At 33.6% G+C, this 22,202-nt stretch overlaps 3 protein-coding genes across 3 annotated transcripts; all 3 read left to right on the top strand.

The window, feature by feature from the left end:
- Positions 1-501: 501 nt before the first annotated feature.
- Positions 502-2,253, top strand: LOC123229159 (heat stress transcription factor B-4-like). The gene is made up of 2 exons (XM_044654776.1): positions 502-946; positions 1,059-2,253. Exons 1-2 carry the CDS (start codon positions 698-700, stop codon positions 1,881-1,883), a joined length of 1,074 nt encoding a protein of 357 aa, XP_044510711.1. The 5' UTR covers positions 502-697; the 3' UTR covers positions 1,884-2,253.
- Positions 2,254-4,919: 2,666 nt separating this feature from the next.
- Positions 4,920-10,055, top strand: LOC123230167 (protein ROOT INITIATION DEFECTIVE 3). Its single transcript, XM_044656314.1, has 8 exons — positions 4,920-5,291; positions 5,404-5,517; positions 5,604-5,737; positions 5,859-6,006; positions 6,505-6,704; positions 7,993-8,120; positions 9,086-9,333; positions 9,547-10,055. The coding sequence occupies exons 1-8, from the start codon at positions 5,085-5,087 to the stop codon at positions 9,709-9,711; spliced, it is 1,344 nt and encodes a 447-aa protein (XP_044512249.1). The 5' UTR covers positions 4,920-5,084; the 3' UTR covers positions 9,712-10,055.
- A 2,575-nt stretch (positions 10,056-12,630) lies between these two features.
- LOC123230129 (transcription factor HEC1-like) lies at positions 12,631-13,730 on the top strand. Its single transcript, XM_044656257.1, has one exon. It carries the CDS (start codon positions 12,877-12,879, stop codon positions 13,618-13,620), a length of 744 nt encoding a protein of 247 aa, XP_044512192.1. The 5' UTR covers positions 12,631-12,876; the 3' UTR covers positions 13,621-13,730.
- The last annotated feature ends 8,472 nt before the right edge of the window (positions 13,731-22,202 follow it).

Below are 22,202 nucleotides of genomic sequence, written 5' to 3'. Positions count from 1 at the left end.
TTTCTTTCTATTGCCAAACCGCCCATGTTTGGATCAGGATGATTCCATCGTATTAGAAAGGTTAAATATTGGATCTAATCATAATTATTAGATAAAATAAAATAAATGAGAAATTTAATTTTAAAATACTGCAAAAAGAGAATTTAAATCCTTATTTTAATATCATATTAATTTAATATATTTTAATTTGTTTTTCTTATACCATATTGTATATAAGATGCATGTTATATATCGTATTGAGCAAGAAGTGGATATACAAGAGAGAGGATGGCTTTGCAAATTTGAAAAAGAGCAAGCTACACCATCCTTCTCTGCCTGATTTTTAAGTGGGTGTGCGCGGGATCCCTTGACAGAGAGAGAAAGAGAAGTCACGGGTTTGTCTTGAATGGCCCTTATTTCACAGTCCTAGACAGACAGACACATATTCCCTCTCACTACCTAACCGAGGAGGGAAACAAGTATGTATAATATTATATATGGTATCGCACCGCATAAAATTTTTTTTACTTTTTTATGATTAAGAAAATAGATTAAATATACACAGTACTACTGCTACACCCTCCTGTCCAACATTTTTATCTACCAGGAGAGAGCAAGAATCACACCTCAAATCCCATCCCAACCCCATTGTTTCTTTCTCCAACTTCCCTCTCTTTTTCTCTCTGAAACCACTTTAGTTTCTATCTTTTATCTTTCAATGGCGCTCATGTTGGATAATTGTGAAGGTATTTTACTATCACTTGACTCGCATAAATCAGTACCAGCGCCATTTCTCACCAAAACATACCAACTGGTTGATGATCCCACTACTGACCACATAGTCTCTTGGGGTGAAGATGACACTACCTTCGTCGTTTGGCGTCCTCCTGAGTTCGCTCGTGATCTTCTTCCTAACTACTTCAAGCACAACAATTTCTCTAGTTTTGTCAGACAGCTAAACACTTATGTATGTTACTGTAAATTTCTTTTTCTCTTTAAAGATCTCTTTTTTAATGTAATTTCCTTATCAAAATATCGATTTTGATTTTGTTCGTGTTTTGGGTTTTTGTTGAAACTAGGGTTTTAGAAAGATTGTACCAGACAGGTGGGAGTTTGCGAATGAGTTCTTCAAAAAGGGAGAAAAGCACTTACTGTGTGAGATCCACAGAAGAAAAACTGCCCAACCGCAAGTTGCTTTAAGTCATCACAATCATAATCAGCATACACATTCTTCACTTATGAATGCTCCAAGTTTCTTTCCTTTTCCAAGCCGAGTCAGCATCTCACCATCTGACTCAGATGAGCAAGCCAACTGGTGTGACTCACCACCACTGGCTTCACCAAGAAGAGGCGCTGCAGTTCCAGTCATTGGCGGCGGCGGCGGAGGGTATAATAGCTCAGTTACAGCCTTGTCTGAAGATAATGAAAGACTGAGGAGAAGCAATAATATGCTTATGTCTGAGCTTGCCCACATGAGAAAACTTTACAATGATATTATCTACTTTGTGCAAAACCATGTCAAGCCAGTTACTCCTAGCAATTCTTACCCTTCGTCTTTAGTTGTTTGTAACACACCATCAGCTACTCCTATCGCTGCTAATGCTTCACTAGTGCAAAAACCTTTAAGCCAACTCCTTGGATATTATACTACTAACCCTAAACAAGGTCCTCAGTCTCATGTTTTGAACTCTCCTAGTAATACATCACAAAGTTCTTTGACGATTCTTGAAGAACCCAATAACCATAGCTGTAAAATGAAGTTGTTTGGTGTACCTCTTCAATCCAAGAAAAGATTGCATCCTGAGTATTCTTCTAATCCAGGAAAAATGGAGACCAACAAGGCTCGTTTGGTTTTGGAAAAGGATGATTTAGGGTTAAATCTCATGCCTCCTTCCGCATGTTAGTTTCTTTAAATCCATTGAAGAATACTATTAGTAGCTTGGTTTTTTTCTTCTTATTTAAATTTAATTTTTTGCCACATTTTTCTTGTATGATTTGTCTTTGTTCTTCTTCTTATCTTCTCGAGTCTGAATATCTGATGATAGTGTTGATGAAACATGTGTGTGCGTGCGTCTGGGTGTTTGTGACTATGTATATAACTTTATGTCGGTAATATCTTTGTTCCCCCGCAGCCATGAATGCAAGTGGGTTTTGGTTAGAGTGAAGATCAAAAGCAAGTTTAATTTAAATCACCAACACCGTCTTACTCTTTTTGATGTTCTTCTATTTCATTGGTGCAATTTATTGCTATATCAGAGTTGTTGTTCATCTTCACCTACTTTTTTCTTTCTTCATGATTTTGATGCCTGTCTGTTCAGTTACATTAATGCAGGAGAGAGATAGAGTTCGTGTTGATTTCCCAGTTCTATTAACATAAAAAGGCTGAGAAGGGCTTCAGACTATAGGTGTCTCTCCAGGGCTTTCTCAATAATGAATCATACGTACAACTGTAACAAGAATACAGGCGGCCGGGCTCTTCAAAAATACTTCACTAGTTCACCTGTTAGTTCAAAAGCTAGCTTTTTAAGTAATTAAAATAAATGAACAACTGACACCGAATGATAATTTGTTGCTTAACACCGTACTAATTAGTAGTGCCATTATGATTATTATCATCAACTATTATTTTCAGAAAGAAAAGAAGCTTATCATATCGTTTGATGAAGGTTATAATCTCCATTTCTCGTTTCTGTCAACTGTCAATCAAGAGAAAAAAATATTATTTTTCAAAAAAAAAAAAATCAAATACAAAGCTTCAAATTTCAGAAAAACAAAGTAGAGAAAAAGAGTGGGCTATTCGATGAAAGCGAAATAATAGAGAACAGACGAAAAATGTGGTTGGAAATGTATCTATCAAGGCTTCTATACTTCTTCTTCATAGAAGAGCAGAAACCTTGACTTTTCCTACTTTAAGTATCTGATCAACACTTTCAAAACTCTCTTTGGATCCCTCTTCCTTCATCTTTTTCTTTCCTAATTCCAAGCCATCTTTACTTCGTCTAAACGATAACCAGAAAAAGAGAGAGCACCTTGACTGGTAGATAAATAAAGTCCCAAAAACCCCATCTCTTTTGCTGCTCACTTTGTCCAACATCCATATACTAGTAAAGTTTCCCATAAAGTTTGACTAACCATTTTCTGTGTTTTTGCTTTTCCTGATGGGAGCTATTAACTCCTCCTGCAACACAAAGATGAAAGCTTAACTTAGAGTGTATACACTAATGAAGTAACATAAAGTCGGAATATTATATTTCCTAGAATATCTTTGTCGTGTGAAATGATGAAAGAAATAGGCTTTTATTTATTTATTTATTTATTATTATTATTATTATAAAAGAAAAAAGCCCTAGGGCTTGTCTTTTTGAGCTGTGTCACGTGAGTCCAAAGTGCACGTGTGGTGTAGTAGAAGGATACGTCCATTTCAAGAGAAATGAGAGGAAGTGGAAGATTTTGGGTGTTAAAAGTGGATGCCGATCATCAGGTAAAGAAGCTTTAAGGAAGGCGCTTGTGTGTTGCTTAACAGCCGTATCGGACCACTTCTTTTTTCATTTCAAAGGACATGTTTACCAATGTCACTGTACTATTATACAACATGTTGCTGGCCCCCAAACATACATCCGTCGTTTTTCTTGTTTTAATTGAGTTTTCACTTTTGCCCTTGTAATAATAAGTTGTATGTAATCAATTTATAAATCCATTGAATAAAAGTCCAATATGGATATGCATGCATAGTCGGCCCAATTACATAATTGATCTAGTTCAAAATAAATAATATTATACGTACATATTTTAAATATATAAATAAATATATATTTATATATATTATTATATAATATTTTATATTTAAAATAAATATATATAATTTTATAGATTTAAAATTTATATCTTAATTTTTGACAAAGCGAGTTGGAGGTGTATGTATTAGGCTCTCACTTTCTTGTGTCATAATCATCGTAAATTAAAGGAGATTTCCGTATAATTGCAATACAGACATTTCCAGCTCGCTTTGATTATGGACTTGGGCCAACCTTATATGCATATCCAAATTGGACTTTCATTCAATGGATCAGAAATTGATCCATTGATGTATGTTTAAGGGCCAGCAACGTGTTGTGTCATATTAATGACAAGGCCGAAAGACTTCTTCCTGCCAAGGAATAGTCCATTCCTAAATTTTTTCTCAAAAATTTTAAAAATTTAATTACTTATTTGTTATTTAATTTTAATAAATTTTTTTATTAAATATAAGAATAAAATGATTATTTTATCTATAATATTAAAATAAATAAAATTATATCTCATTCCTTTCTTTTAGTTTAAAAAATTATTTTCTCTTCCTAAAAAGTTTAAAAAATTATATTTTTGTCTATTAAGGTTTATTTTTCTTTTTCTCATTTTCTTGCCACATTCTCCATCTTCTGCCATTGACTCATCCTCAGTCTCTCTCCCTCTTGATGATATCTCTCATAGCTCTATCATCCATCGAAAATTAAAAGCTAATTAGATGAATCATTCATTAAAAACGAAGAGAAATCGTTCATCGATGCTTTGTTTTTGACGAATGATTTGCCCATCTCTGTTGGTGTTTCATGAAGATGGGTTGACATTTTGGTTATCTTCTCGTTAGCTCTTCGTCTATCATTAGTTCACAACGACAAATTGAAAATGAAAACCCATCATATGCAAAGATGAATCGACTCTTTGTTTTCATGCATAACAAAAACCACACTAGGGGTATTCCAATTGGAGAGAGAGCACGTCGGGAGAGATATTCTGATGGGATGAAAAAGGCAGTCGAAAGCGATTTTGATTGATATTACCAAGTAAAATGATAATTATAACCTTTTTACTGAAGCATTTACTCAACAGGTGTAAATTTGTCAAATGGACGGGAGTAAGCCTTTGGGTCTAAAAATTGTGGTCCAATGCGGCTGTCAAACCACATACATCGCCAAGTTACGATAAAACCCTACTAAAACCCTCCATCTGTTAAGTTCCATCGTTGGAAATCAGCCGTTACACTTTCCCTAACTCAGTACTCGGGAACCATTGGTCAGTATAAAGCAAAAACTTCCAATTTCAATCATCTATTCATAGAAGATCAAATGGAGCTAGTAATCGCATCATCATCGATTGACGACGCAGGCATAGGCTGTTGGGATTTGCAATCAGGTGCTGAGCAGCTCCGTTACAACTCATGTGCCTCACCTCTACATGGACTCGCTTGTATCGGAGGCCGTTTCCTCGCCTCCTCGCAGCTCCGTCAGCCCTCATCTTCTTCAGGCTCCGTCCACTACTGGTCATGGTCCAAGGTCTTAGATTAGCTGTTCGATTATTTGTCTCAATTAAGGAAGTTAAAGATAATATTCTTTTTTTTTTAATCTATTGTACACTTTTTATTTTGTTTGATTCTTGGTTGTACAGCCTCAGGCAGAGGTGAAGAGCTTTCCAGCTGAGCCTATTAAGCCGATTGCGGCTAATAGTGAAGGCACATACATCGTTGGTGGAGGTCAATCTGGAGATATATATCTATGGGAGGTAAATTTTTATATCTGCGCTAGTCTAGGTATCTTTTTCTTTATGTTTTTTTTTTTTAAGAAAAACTTTTTTGTTTTATGCCATAGGTTATGAGTGGTAGGTTATTAAAGAAGTGGCATGCACATTACAGGGCGGTTACATGCTTGGTTTTCTCAGAGGATGAGTCCCTTCTGATTTCTGGGTCTGAGGATGGATGTGTTAGAGTTTGGTCTCTTTTAATGTATTTGCCTATCAAGATAGATTTTCCCCACTTTTTGATGAGATAGATAACATCCTTTTGATCGATTTTGTCTTTTACTTATTAATTTTGACCCTCATTATCTTTTGGCTCTCATTTATAGGATATTTGATGATTATGAAAGTCAACAGGCAAGCCATCTCTATCTGCATAGTTTTAGCGAGCACACTTTGCGTGTTACTGATGTTGTTTCTGGTTCTGGGGGATGCAATGCAATTATAGTGTCAGCTTCTGAGGACCGAACGTGCAAGGTCAGTGAGTGACTTTTTATTTGGAAAAATTTAGCTGCTGCATATTCATAATGTGTAATGTGTTTTATTAATTGAGCGTTATATTCAAAACACCATAATTGAGCATTGAGTAGTATTAATTTCAAAATGAATAATGTGTTTTGATAGTTAGAAATTCAAAATGAGAAAAAGCTTCCAGGCAAGCTACGCATATCAAACAAACTATAGACAGATTTCATGTGACAGCAAGGAGGGAAATTTAATGCTTTGCTTTTGGGAGATATTAGGAAACAATGAGAATTGATGTGGTGCCATTGGTATATTTTATTTCTTAGCAGAAAATGTTATTGGAAAAAGTGTTCCCAAGTGTTAAATCTTTCCTATGGCTACCAAGCAGCAAAACCATGTAATGTTTTGGTGTAAAACATTTATTTTATTTCATAGAGTACTAGTATTTAACTTATCCAAAAGGAGAATTGTGTATTAAAATTATCCTGTTTTAATTATATATTGCCTTAGGTCTGGAGCTTATCTACAGGAAGATTATTGAGAAGTATTGTATTCCCCTCGATAATTGATGCAATTAGATTGGACCCTGCTGAACATGTCTTTTATGCTGGCAGTAGAGATGGCAGTATTTATATTGCTGCACTTAATGCTGAAAGTTCCTCTAGCAGCAGTTATGGGATGCATATCATTAGTTCATTGTCTGACCGCAGGTTTTTTCACTTTTGTTACTGTCACATGCACTTAATGGATTGATGAATAGGACTTTTCCATGTCTGGCCTACTCTATGTTTTTCTGTTATTTTCATTGTTATTTGTTTAATGTTGTCTTCATGTTTCTGGGTTCGCCTCAAAATTAACAGTGGCAAGCTGTTTTCTTGAACTTGCTTTTACTGCATGTATCGTACCCTCTGGAATTCGTTGCAGTGGGATTAATAGTAATAACTAAGTTTAGTTATAGTATCAAAAGAGTTCAGATATATTATCATTAATGGTTCTATTTCTCCAGAAAGATTTTTCTGCAATTCTTTAGTCCTTTCCTTATCCTATCTAGAGGCCCATCTGTGGTAATTGGAATGTGTCTGCAAAACCTGCTGAGTGATCTTTATTTTTTTCCCAAGACAAATAGTCTTGCTATGTTTGTTGTTTAAGTACTTGTTATAAATTTTAACATGTGCAGTTTACATAATTGTCCAATATGTTTGCAAACTTAGTTAAAAGAAAAATGTAGAAGGAACAAAATAAAGAAGTAAAGCTGCAGATTTATATGATAATGTATTCATCCACAAAAATTTTTACATTAAATAAGTAATAGGAACTTTTGGGGGAATAAATCCACTTCCCAAGAACTAATCATTAAATTGACAAGAAAAAGATCAAGATACTCGTTAATTATTTAAGAATAAGTGTAGCATATACTTATATGTGTTTTGGAGCCTGTTTCCTTGTTTAACAAGATTTTGAACGATTGCTTAACTCATTCATGCTGTTGTTTTTGTGGTTAATTTGAAAGAGACTTTTTAGTTGCCCCTGGTAAATTTGACCATGAAATGATGCGCCTTTATGTAACTTGAGCGAGCAAAAAGTGATACCTATTTTTAGGAACCTTTGTAAAATAATATACTCCATGGGACTACTTTTGTATGATAAGTTCTATTTTCTTCTTCTTATAGATTTAACTTGGAATAGACAATGATGGATTCTCTAGAATATCCCTCTATATGTATCATTAGTAGTATATTTTCAGGGAATTTATCTGAAGCATTCCTCTCCTAGAGCCCGTTTATTATGCTCATGGTTGCTTGACCACAGGGTGTTAGGTTGTTTCCTTAAATTTTAGGCTTGGATTATAATTCATTACTTTGATCTCTTAATGGGAAAAAGTTTGTTTGTCGATCAATATTTTGCATGTCCTTCATCAAGTGCTTAACCTTTTTTTTTCTATTGAAATGTCTTTTCTTTTCACTTACATATTCATAATTTTCCTTTCTTGTGAAACAGTAAGGCTGTGACTTGTTTGGCATACAGTACAGAAGGAAATTTGTTGCTTTCTGGTTCAGAGGACGGCATGGTTCGAGTTTGGGATCCAAGGACCCGTAACATTGTTCGCATGTTCAAACATGCAAAAGGTTTTGTTTTTATATATATGTTGTTTCCTTCCTGGTTTGCATAATGATTATCTACAATTTCTTGTTATTTTTTAGTCCTTTTGGGGGCAGAAGCATTTTACATTATTTATTTTTATAATTTTTTGTAACTATATATTGTGACAATATATAGCTTCTTCCAATATTCACTCCAATTTTTCAGAAATGTTAATTATGTTGCTCTCATGTTTGTCACTCATCTAGAATATAAGATTAAGAATTGTTCAACTGATGCATTACCTATAAAGGAACTCTATGGTCTTCTATATAGGAGCTATAGAAGTTTATATATATTCTTCCGTAGCACTCATTAGAAGGATACTTGCACTTACATCTATACTCATCATTAAAGGTTATGATGTATATGTAATAATGGAGAAATGTCAACTCTTACCTGCATTGGCCTTTCTAGAATTTCCATGAAGATTTGTTCTCATTCTTTTAGGAAGTGATATGTTTGCTCTGAATCCTATTTAGTAATGATGGAAATTGTATGTTATCTGGACCTCAATTGGCCACTTATTAAATTTGAGTTATAAACATTTTCTTTTCTTTAAATGCAACTTGAAGAATTTAGCATGATTTTCCTTCTCGCTAAAAATACTGCAGGATTCTTTCAAGATTTAGAAGCAGTTGTGTAATCTCATATTGTTTATGTTTCATTTTCAACTCAATATTTATCTCATATGCTTTTATATTTTCCCACCATTTTTGGAGGGTAATACTTCATGCAAAGCTTCACTGATGTAAATTGTTTCCCTGCTTGCTAAATATAACTTTTTCTTTTTCTCTTTAAAGATCTTTTATTTGGTTTTGGCTCTCATTCTTGTGGGTGGTGCTATTGCCATAGCAGCTATTGCCATAGCAGCTATTGCTGTCACTACACCAATGATTTGTTACTGTGGCATTCAGTTCTCTTATTTTTGTTGATTCTTTGTATTATGCAGGTCCCGTGAACAATATTCTTGTTGTTAGACGACCTCTCTATCTTAGTTTGGGAACATTCTCAAGCGCAAATGCTTCGTTAAGAAAGCATGGGTCACTATTACCGCCTCCGTTGGATAAATATATCAATCTGACTGATGAAGGCTTGAACAATAAGACTGTCATCTGTCTCCCCACTGCTTGCGATATTCCTCGAGATGCTTTGTACCACAGTTCTCAAATAATTGATAAGCATATTGAGGAATTCCAGGTTTCAATGACCTATATTTTATGTGTTTCATCCTCTTTTATTGTCTTGGATTTAATCTTTGTCAAATTATTGTTACTTTATATTAATCTGTGCTTAGCTTCCTTTCATTATTATTAATTTTCTATTACTCATTATAGTCCTGCATATGAATAGCATCATGTTTGCATTCTCCGGGAATTTTTATTCTAACTTTATTCTGTGTCTTTTCTCCAGAGACAAGGTTCTTCTGCTGCAGCAGAAATGGAGGTGGAGAGGCTAAAGCATGAATGTGGAAGGTCCATGCAAATGGTCCAGCAGTGGAAGAAAATGTATGACAACTTGCATGAATTCTGCATTAATGAACTTTTGGATGTAGATCAAGTGGGAGGCACCAAATGAAATATAGCCATATGCACAGTTCTCTTTGCACAACAGCTTATATAGTATGATGAACTTTCACACACTTGAACCTTTGCCAGCCATTTCCCCCTTGCAATTCCCATTATAATCATGTCTTGTCATAGAATTGCTCAAGCTATTGGCCAAACAGAACAGATTTTATCTGGTTATAGGTTTTAAAGTGATGACCAACCATAGTCCCTTCAGAACGAAGAACTAAAATGATTAATGTACTTTGTTTTAGGAGCTAGGATTAAGATATGGTATCTGACCTTTCTAATTTGTTGCATGGAATTGTTCAATTGATATGAAAAATTTTTAAAATGGCACAAATGTTATTTAAATTTGATGATATAATATTTGCACATTATTATATGATTATATGATATTTTATTTTTTATTTAAAATTATTTAATGGTAATGCTACATCATTTTGTACCCGAAATAGATAAATGGGTACAATTTGATTTGTAATAGCATGTTCTGTTGTCTATTCAGCTTCATTGATTAAATTATTTATTTGTTTTACGAACATGTAGCTCAAAAGGGAGAGCGAAGGGCCCAATATTTTCCATATAAGGAAAAAAACCAGTTATGATGAGTTCTAAGAAGACTCCAACACCTTCCCAACAAACAGAAAGGGGAAAAAATTCAAGTCAGCTCAACCGAATTCCACTATTACACTCTTTCCTTCCAAGAGTGTCTTGGCGTAAGTTCTGTGGGAGTGGTGAAGAGACACTAGAGAACAAGTTAGAACCCAAACAAACCCCGATATGCTTTGACTGACTGACCCACTGCTGCACTTTGCCCACAAGAAAAATCAGCCAAATTAATTCAAATGTTGAAAATCATGCAGAGAGAGAGAGAGAGGAGAGAAAGAGAAAGAAAAAAGAAAGGAAAAAACCTACCAAAAAGGGAAAGAGAAAGAAAAAGTGAGACCATCTAGATTGAATTATACCGTCATTTATTTTATATATATATATATATATATTAAAAAAAGCTTCTCTGCTTCAGAGGGCCACATGCGATTGAATGATATCAGCATTCATTATAAATGAATATATTATTAAAAAAAGCTTCTTTGCTTCAGAGGGCCTTACCTGCAATTCCCGATGAGGAGGGTAGGTTGAGAGAGAAAGCGGTAGAAGCAAGAATTAATATAATATATGTGTGTATGCTTGTTTGATTGGAATATTTACAAATAAATAAATGGGATGTGGGGAAGAGAAGATAAGGTGGTGCAACCGTGATAATGTTAAGTAAAAACCCCAATCCAACACCATGATCTCTACCTTTGGATTCTTTTTATCCAATTCAACCTCTTCTGCACAGAATATGTTTCTTTCTTAATTAAAAAATTATAATAATTCGTAATGTTTCAATTTACGTATGTGTGAGAGAGGAACTTTCTGTTTCTGGTGATCAAATGTCAAGCTGAAAGTTGCTTAGAAATCAGGGTGGTAGGGAGTTTTCAGTGTTTTGGATTGGTGTTGAAGAATAGAGACCAGGGAATACCAACACCTTCAACCTCTGCAAACTACTTCTTTTGATCATCATATTTATAAAGTCTCATTCACTAATTATTAGATAATTATTCAGATTTGAATTTTTACTCTCTTATATTTATAATTTTTTCTATTCTCGATCAAGCTATCTATTCAGGGTTATTCACACTCTTCTGAATACTAAGAAATGTTAGGTGTCTTTCGGGCGAAGAAGCAAATTGAATTGACCTGGACTTCAAGACAATTAATGACTGTTATGTTGTCTCGAACCAAAATGGCAAGATAATAACAACTTTGTCCTCTTCACCCTTTGCAATAACCCGAGATGTCTCCTTATTGATGTCTACATCTTACATTATGAGCTGAGTTGGTGTGGTCCACATGTAAGAGCTACAATTTCCCATCAAAATCTTCGAGCTACAAAAACTAAACTTAATAATTTGTAACGCATCGAAGGCAGAAATTAGGAGAGCAATAATTAGAGAAGATAACATGCAGAAACTCAAAGGCTGGTAGAAATAAAAGTGGCATTAAAGGTTAGAGTTTTCTTTTTGATTAAGCATCATGAATAAATAAAAAATGGCCAGCACTGAAGTAGTGCATTTAAAAAAGAGCCAGTTGATGAACAGTAAGAGCCAGTTGATGAGCAGTTGGTGGTAAAGTTCGTTAGGAAGGGAATTCCATTACAGCACATGAAGCATGCAGGTCGCACAATGAATTAAGGACCTGATCCTTCTCGAAAAGCGTTCCTGTTACTGTTGGTATTAGAGGTGGTTTAGGCTGTAGCTACAGCAGCATATCAAGATAATGCAACTTGTAATATTATACACTGGCTAGGCCCCCTTCCCACTGGACCATCGCCACCTGTAATTCTCCGGTGGATCCAATGGCATCATATTGTCGCCGGTTCTGGCTAAGTAAATCATTTAAAAGGGTCTGGTGAGATCTCTGACACTTGTCATGTGATTGTGGGGCTTTCGTTCCTTAAAAATTAACACCAACACTTCCATTCAATGTTGTATTATATAGCTTTCATCACTTAAAAATTAACACCAACAAAACAACTTATCATAGTCCCTAAAAGTACAGTTAGATCTGAGCCCTTCAACTGCTAGCTTATTGGACATACACTTCTTCACTGAGTCATCTAAAACCATATATATGACTTTTGTTCTATCTCTCGTCTTAAAGATGTGGTCCTTTAATATGAAAATGAACATCCAGACTACATTAATATGTTTTTCTAGGTACCAATCATCATAAATATATAAGACGATATAAAGCAAAATGAATACTTCTGTGATTACAAAGGAGTAAAAGAAGCTTGGAAAAGCATTTACACTATTGTTGTATATAGTATAAAATATTCAACCACTTGTGATATATATAAATACAGATAGTCTGTTCCCGATATCACTTATTAAATTCTTCTTTTTTTAACTTCTTCTTCTTCTTTACTTCATCTCCTCACCCTTGTATCTATATCTCTTTCCTTCGCTGCACATTCTGATAAAGCTCCTAGTCTACACTCCAACTCTTTTATCTTACCCGTCCCTCTGTTCATCAGGTTCTCAGTACTCCTTTGCTCTTTATTACTGCTACTACTTGTCCCCCTCTCCTTTTAACCTTAATTTCTTTTCTAGATTCTCTGTACAAAGCCATGGAAATTGACCAGTTAAAGTCTGCAACGGAAGATCAGATGGAGATGATGATGGACAAGCTCCCCGAGTTTTACGGCACCTATAACGACGTGGCTGAATTGCCTTCAACTGAAGCTGACACAACTAGTGGCACTACCATTGGTTCCATAACGACTCATTTCATTGATAACCCACAAGTTGCTTCACCTACACCTTCTCTTATGAACCAACCCTCCACCATCTCATTTACTGGCACCAATTCAGTTCAAGAGCCAAGTTTTTTATCTCATTCAACAAATGAAAGATTTTGGAGAGGTGGTGTGGATTTATCAGGTGTAGATTCTTATTCTACACCATCACATAAGCGGAACATGTCGATGGCAGCGATGAGGGAAACCATATTTCGAATTGCAGCGATGCAGCCGATTCATATAGACCCAGAATCTGTGAAGCCACCAAAGAGAAGGAACGTTAAGATATCGAAGGACCCTCAAAGCGTTGCAGCAAGGCATAGAAGAGAGAAGATAAGTGAGAGAATAAGAATACTTCAAAGACTTGTCCCTGGAGGAACAAAAATGGATACTGCTTCAATGTTAGACGAAGCAATTCACTATGTCAAGTTTTTGAAGACTCAAGTGCAATCACTGGAGAGAGCTGCAGCTAATAGACCAACCGGAATTGGGTTCCCTGCACCACTGTCGTCAAACGGCTGTTATCTTTCAATGGGAAAATCATACAACAGTCTGCATTTTGGAGATGCTTAGTTAACTTAAGAAACTAGTTAGCCAGCTAGCTCAGGCATAAATATTGTTCTAGTACTGATCCGTGTTGCTTCAAAGGGATTATAAAAAATCTTGCATGGCTTTTTGTTCAATTGATATTTAAACTCTGTAATCCCTGTTGTATAGTTTTGAAATAATTGATAATAGTTTGATAGATAGAACAACTGTTTAAAGAATCTAACTCTGCTTCTCACTTATGTTATGTCATGTCTGTAAAAGCACTTGGTGGCCACCTTGTCTGTGGAGCACTAAAAATCACGCAATTCCACCTTCAGAAAAATGAAGAACGTGACCAGAGATGCCGTATTCTAAACATTATAACATTAACAGAGGACACAAAGTAACACATTTTGCCTTCGAGAAACTGAAAAATGATCACCTTTTTTACTACCTTGAAGATCAAATATAATATAATTAATTAATTAATTTTACCGGGTTGACAGACTATTCAAAACTAAATCATTCTTTTTGTTACGAATATTTTAATTTTTATCTCTGTTTACAGGAAAAATTCTCATCTCATCTCTAATATGGGGATAATAAAGAATCATCTTTCTTTTCTATAGAGAAAATTTTTTCCCCATCCCTTTTTCACTCTCGATCGAAAATTTTATCAGATTTTTTCTTTTATATCTTCCCTGAAAAATAAAAGAATATTTGTTAAATATTACAGTATATTTATAATTATTCAAAGTTCTCAAAGGTTTGAAAATATCTAGATATCAATGGGGTTGAGTCAAAGAGGATATCAATCAAAGATATATTTATCTCATTTTCACTCCATCCCGTCTGTATCAAGAATTCTTTTCCTATTTAAAAGAGGGTAGACCAAAAACCCTGTTTCACAGGTTGAGTTGTCGTTCTTAGTAATAATTAAGATATTAAGTTATAATACCATATGAATTTTTGGAGCATATAAAAGTTGGAATATTAATGGATAGGCATATTAACAGGTGTGGATTTTGTAGATGAATTGCACAGAAGTGATAGAAGAAGTATAGGGTAAGATATCGTCGTGATTTCCATGTCATGTGGAAGTTGAAGAATGCAAAGAGAAATGCATGGGAAGTCCACGTGAAGAACTGACAAAACGCGGTGATGGGCTTTTTTCCAATGTGGCATATGACGTCTTTGTCCGTCAACACGGTCTGCACGTGAAACTCAATCTGATTGGCCAACCCAGTATCTTGGGGCAATCCACGTCAGACTTTTTCTTTGATTAGGCCTAATGATACCTCACTCTCACGTGAACTTCAAGTGATTATGTTGATGCTTAGAGTCGCAATCCCGAAGACTTTGTCACTACGTTTTCAAGTTGGCAAATGGCAGCTGAAGCGGTTGGAGTTTCCTTTCCTTAATTATTTTATGATCAGGTTGTTCTGATTTATATCTTTGATATAAAAAATTAATTATTGTAGGAGTGAATCACATTTTATCACTAAAGGTTTCATCTAAACCTTTTTTTTTCATTTTTTTTAAACACTATAAATAATATTTTTTATCCAAGATCAAATTTGTTTAAAGAAAAAATATATAAAAAGTTAAAATAATCAATTTAGACATATATAAAAAATTAGATAAAAATTAAAAAAAATGATAACAGAAAAAAATCATCCATAATCTGTGATTTATTATTTACAAAATTTGCAACTTTAAGCAATTCTTAATAGCATTTAGGATTGAATTTGAGTTTAATCAAGCTTGTACAAAATGAAGCTCATTTTCAACTCATTTTTAAGGGGGTTTTTCAAATATATTTTAACTCGGGTTTATACTCGAGTTCATATATGTTATGCTTGGGTTCGGGTTTGTTCGAACAATACTCATATTGAGTTTAATTAAGCTTACTTTGAGTCTAGCGTAATAACATTACCAGCCACTGATTATGAAGCTCTAATACCACATCTGACATTGTTGCAAAGTTGTTGATTGGTAAACAACTTGTTATGGAGAGGGTCTTGATTTTCAATTGAGTTCAAACCCAAAATTTTTAGGGTAAGCTTTCACTGGTTGTGACCTATGCTTTCAAGCTAGAGACATCACTAGAAAGAACAGGAGATTCTTCATCGCTAAAAGGTGTAGACTATTTCCTATTAAGAAGTATGGTTGATGATTTCACGGCTGCTTTGTTAGGTAGATGTTAATTGAAGAAGAGAAAGGGAGCTCTATGCGTCTCATTGCTTGAATATGATGGGTTTGTGGTGTCACCACTCAAATCCCTATTGTATAAAATTGTATTGACTGGTGTAGACTTTAGCTTAACTAATGGTGAAGATTGCCATTCAAGGTTCACCCAGATTAAGAATCATCCATTTGATTCTAAAGAGGGCACTATCATTTAGCGGAGGCTTGGGGCGGTCAATGATTCAATGTTTTGGGCTTGTCAATCTTAGCCTCTACCTAGGTCAACAGTGATGGTACCAATTTGATGAAAGAGGGAGAGGGAGAGGGAGAGGGAGGGGGAGGTATAATAAATGTGTAATATGGTAATTTAAGTTTGTGCACTGTACTATGTCATATTTGTGGGGAAAAAAAGTAATTTTTGCCATTAAGGGGGTGGAAACATGTTTTTGAGCCAAACCTTGGGTAGGAAATGTGATTCAGTCTTATTATAGTCAACTCCTACTTGTCAGTGGAAATACACAAATCTCTGAATTGAAGTATTGAAAGCAATATAAGATGTTGAGGGACACGACGCCGTTTCTTGGTAACACACGTTTTATTAAACCATTGCTGCACATCATTTCATTAATCAACCAAAGTGCACCGTTTTTCTATATCTTTCATAGCATGTTATGCCAGCACTGCTACTGTGGACTGGTGATGAGAATGGCGATAGACTGGACTTAGTCTATTTATATTTGGACTTTTAACTTTTCCTGGACCCATCCCTTGAAAAGTTCTCAGCTTTCTTGCCCAGTAAATTCAACCAGCAACCAAATAAAAAATTGGGAGAGAATTATAATTTATGCTGTTGAGTGGAAATAGAAAAAAGTAAAGTCTAGGCTGCCTTCTACCGCAGAATCCAACGTGAATTGTTTATGTCTTAAGAATCATGCCTCACCAAAGGCTGTTTATTCCTTTCCACACCATATATGTACATATATATATATATGTATATGTACATATATATATATATGTATATGTACATATGTGTGTGTGTGTGTGTGTGTGTGTGTATACATAAATGTATACATATACATTTCATGCTTATCTTCTTCTTCTATTGAATACATTCTTGTCACATTTTCAAACTTTAATACATATGGTGGAAATTTCACCAGGTATGTAACACTCCCCTTTAGATTTTTTATCACTTATAAATAATTACATTAATCTTACTAAGAAAAAACCTAGTAAAATAAAAACCAAAACAGATGAACGCAATTATTTAATCTTTTGTAAAGTGGTGTTAGACGTGTTTAAACTCCCTCATTAAAAACCTTATTAGAAAAACTAAATAGGACAAAACCTAGTAAAAGGAAAAAGAGTACAGTGCATATTTTGTCCAAAATGTGATAAACTTAAAAAATTTGCTTCTCCTGATAAATGTTTCCCTTGATAAATGCTCTCTTTTTGTAGTAGGATTAATTTAGTTGCTTATTGAATTATCACATACCAATGTTATACACTAAGTTTTCAAATGTTGATGTTAGTAATATCTTGATGAACAAATCTGCGAGATTCTCACTGGATCGTATTTACGTAACATCAATTTTTCAGCTCTGCTGGAGCTCATGAATATAAAAGAATTTTGATAAGATATGTTCGATTTTGTTTCTTTTGATGCATCCACCTCTAATTTGAACAATATATATTACATTGTTTTCATATAATATAGAAAAAGTGTCCGTTATAAAAGGAAAAGTGCATATATTTTGGATATGATGAATGATAGACGGTAACCATATACATTCTCAGCTAGCTTTATGCAGAGCTAGAATCTCTGAATGATTTAAAGATATTACAACCAAAGTCTATTTAGTGGAGCGTCATGATATTGCTATATTATTATAAGTAAAAACATATCCTATCTGTGAACAGGCTTTAGATAACCTACATCTGCATATTTAACCAAATTATAATTTTTAGAGGATTTGAAAGAATATAATAATTTCAAATTTCTAGTCCCACATAAGTAACAAAGTATATATTTGATTTCATTCCAATGACAACGAGTTGGTTTAGAGTTAAATCAGACCAATAAATTAACTATAAAAGATATATCCGATCTAGTGTATTAGACCAAATATAATAAAATTTCTGAATGATTTAAAGATATTACAACCAAAACCTATTTAGTAGAGCGCTATGATATTGCTATGTTATTATAAGTGAAAATATACGTATCTGTGAACGGGCTTTAAATAACCTACATCTGCATATTTAACCAAATTATAATTTGTAGGAGATTTGATATAATAGAATAATTTCAAATTTTTAGTCCCACATAAGTACAAAGTATATATTTGATTTCGTTCCAGTGACAACGAGTTGGTGTAGAGTTAAATCAGGTCAATTAAATAACTATAAAAGATATATCTGATCTAATGTATTAGACCAAATATAATAGAATTTCAATAATATTACAATATGATACTTTATGATCAAGTATCTTTTCATCTTATTCTTTAGGATGAAACAAGTCTTTTTTCAAATTGAGAGACCAAACAGCTATTGGGATGCTCAAAGGATAAACCTTATCTATATTAAAACGTTTTAATAATTTTTCAATATATGTTAATTGATGGATAAGTATTTCATTTGAATTATGCTCGATCTACAAGTTGAGATAATATTTTATTTTTCTCAAATTCTTCATCTCAAATTTCTTTTTCAGATATTCAATAGTTTTTAAGAGCTCTTCAAGAGTTTTAATTAAATTCATATCATCAACATAAACTGCTATAATAGTGAATCTTAATTCTGACATTTTTATAAAAACACAGACATATAAGGGTATTCACATAACCCTCTTTTTTCAAATATTTATTAAGGTGATGGTACCACATTTGTCTGAATTATTTAATTCATAAAATGATTTTTGTAATTTAATTGAGTACATGTCTCTTGAATTGACCCTTTTTGCTTCAGACAATTTATATTCTTTAGGGAGTTTCATATAAATTTCAGTATTCAAGTTTTCATATAAATAAGCAATAACTACATCCATTAGACACATATCCAATCCTTCAGAAATTGTTAAACTGATTAAATATTTGAATGTGATTATATTTATCACAGGTGCATATGTTTCATCAAAGTCTATGTCTAATCTTTGGGAAATGTCTTGGCTACAAGCATTACTTTATATATAACAATCTTATTTTTCTCATTTCATTTTCTCATAAATACTCATTTATATTCAACGGGGTATATATCTTTAGGTGTTGAAACTACAAACTCAAACACTTAACATTTTGCGAGAAAAATTAATTCTGCTCTAATTATTTCTTCCCATTTAGGTCAATCATGTCTATGTCTGCATTCAGTCATAGTACGAGATTCAAAATCATCATCATTCATAATTTCAGTAGCTACTACAAATGAGAATATATCATTAATGTTAACTGTTTCATAATTTCACATCTCTCATGTATGAGTATAATTTTAAAATATTTCAGTATTTTTATTTTTTTCTTCAGAGGTTTGTGTCACTTCAAGGGTTTGAGTTTTTTCAGGGACCATAACCTTTTCTGGATGAATATTAGAGAGTGTAGATTTTTTATTTATTTTTGGATCATCATGTAATATATGTTTGATTATTTGTCTTTCTTTTTTTAAGGACAATGTCTTTCGATCTAATAAGTATACCATGTTTTTAATGTGTAGTAAATTGATCAGTTGTGACTCGAATAGACTGTTCAACAGTCATATTAATTTTTACTGTTGCGTTGACAACTGGTACATATGATTTTGTCACTTTTGTCATATTTACAAATGCATCAAACATTTGATTGACAAAAATTTGTAAATACACTATCTTATGCACTTTAGTTTTATTTTAAGATGTGCGAGAATCTAGATGAAACATAGTAGGTACGTACCAAGTAAGTTCATATCTAACTTCAGAACGTGTTTTCTTTTCCTCTAAAGGTAGGAATGTTGTTTCATCAAAGTGATAATATGTAAATAGTACAGTAAAAAGATCACTTGTTAATAATTCTAGATATCTGATAATAAATAGTAAATTATATCTAACATAAATTCTCAAACGATATTGCGGTCCTATTTTTATGCGTTGAAGAGATATGTACAGCACAACCAAATATCCTTAAATGTGATATATCATGTTAATGATTAAGAACTAATTATAGGGGATAATATTGATGATAAGAATATTATAATATATATTCTGATTATATTTTAGACTTCAAGTCTATATTTTTTACAATTTATACAAACTTCATATTGTAAATGTGATATAGTTATTATAAAATAAATACTTTGATAAAACTTTGGACTTCGAGGCCACACACACACATATATATTTTTACAATTTTACAAACTTCAGGTTATAAATCAGATACAATATTATAATAAAAATAAATATTCAAAACTTTTGACCCAGATTCATGTTTTTGTAAATTTTAGGTCACAAATGATATTCATGACTTCAATCCTAAATTCATGATTTTGTAAACTTTGAGTTACAAATAATATTTATGACTTCAAGTTCAGATTCATAATATTCAAGATTTTAGATTCAGATTCATAATTTTGTAAATTTTAAATTATAATCAAGATACAATTATAAATAAAAAAATTAAATATAAGAATAACAGAAATTAAAAAATCTATAGTTTGTATTTTATAAATTAGATAGTATCATAATTGAGATATTTGTATTTATAATATACAAATAAAATAATAATATAATTAAAAAATAATTAATATTAAAATATATCTGAGTTGATCATACTAATAATGAATTATAAATATAAGTAAAACAAAATAAAGGAAAATTGAAGTAAAAAAGAAGGCCAAACGACTATTTCCCACCCAAGGTTTGATGTATTCTCAAAAGTCTCCCCTTTAACTATGGAAACACCAAATACCCACCCATGGCCGGTTAGATTTAACCAAACCCTAACGCCTGAAAATTTTATCTCCTTTTGCCCCCCTAAACTTTAAAAACTGAAATTTTTCCCCCGCCTAAGTTTTAAAAAATTACAGTTTCACCCTAGGGTTTGGTTTTGAAATCTCCGACGACCTCTCTGGCTCCGTTGCCGACGGCCACTCCCTCCCGAAGCAACCTCTCCTTCCGACGATCTCTTTTCTCCCATTTGAAGGTCCGATCGACGCCCGGAGACGCCGTGGGAGACGAAGAACTTCGTCGGGAAGACGAAGTTCTTCGTCTTCCCAGAAGAAAACCTCTGGGAAGACGACCGTCTTCCCAGACGAAGACGACGGCGTCGACTTTGTCTGGGAAGACGAAGAACTTCGTCTTCCCGACGAAGTTCTTCGTCTCCCACGACGTCTCCGGGCACCGATCGGACCTCCAAATGGGAGGAAAGAGATCGCCGGAAGGAGAGGTTGCTTCGGGAGGGAGCGGCCGTCGGCAACGGAGCCGGAGAGGTCGCCAGAGATTTCAAAACCAAGCCCTAGGGTGAAACTGTGATTTTTTAAAACTTAAGGTGGGGGAAATTTTTAGTTTTTAAAGTTTAGGGGGATAAAATTAGATTCTATTTTAGTTTATTTTTAATATTATAGCAAAAATGACGATTTTACCCCTATCACCGTTAGGGTTTGGTTAAATCTAACCGATCATGGGTGGGTGTTTAGTGTTTCCATAGTTAAAGGGGGGACTTTTGAGAAAACGCTAAACCTTGGGTGGGAAATAGTCGTTTGGCCAAAAAAGAATTGAGGGGAGTGTGCTTTTCTGTTGGATCCAGATGAAGGAGTGTGCGTGTGTCACATTTTGGGGGGCCGGGGTGGGTGGGGGGTGCTGCTTCTGCTTCTACCACATGCATTGCACTGGACAAATTCATGATTTTCTACCACATGCATTCCACTGGACAAATTCATGATTTTCCACCACATGCACTCCCATCACATTTTCAAACTTTACTGCATGTGGTGGAAAATCCACCGAGTATGAAACAAAAGGACTTTTATCAGTAGCTTATAGAATAATTTTTGTTTTTGAATTAGTCTCGTCAAATTAGAGATTTTTCATATGCAAATCAGGACCTGAGATTGATTGATTTTTCCTGGCAAAAAGGATACTTAATCAATAAAATAATAAAAATAAAGGTTAAATAATTTTAAATTAAAAATAAAATAATATTTAATTAAATAATTATATATTTTTTTTATATTTAAATTAATACTCATTATAAATATCAATTACCAATCTAAATTATATATGTCATCTTTTGGATCCTCATAATTGCGTGGGTGGGATGATATAAATATATAATTTTAAAAATTAGTTGCGTAATAAAGATGAAAATTAAAATTGAGGTGAATGTTGGGCTAGAATGTGACTAAGTTGTCGCCTAAATCACTTGGGTATTGTTCCACCTTCAAATGATTCTGATAAATTCAATGAAATTAACTTC

This window comes from Mangifera indica, chromosome 11, assembly GCF_011075055.1.
Source record: "Mangifera indica cultivar Alphonso chromosome 11, CATAS_Mindica_2.1, whole genome shotgun sequence".
NCBI classification, from domain to species: domain Eukaryota; kingdom Viridiplantae; phylum Streptophyta; class Magnoliopsida; order Sapindales; family Anacardiaceae; genus Mangifera; species Mangifera indica.
Note: the sequence above shows the minus strand (reverse complement) of the source record. Positions and strands in the feature narration are given on the sequence as shown.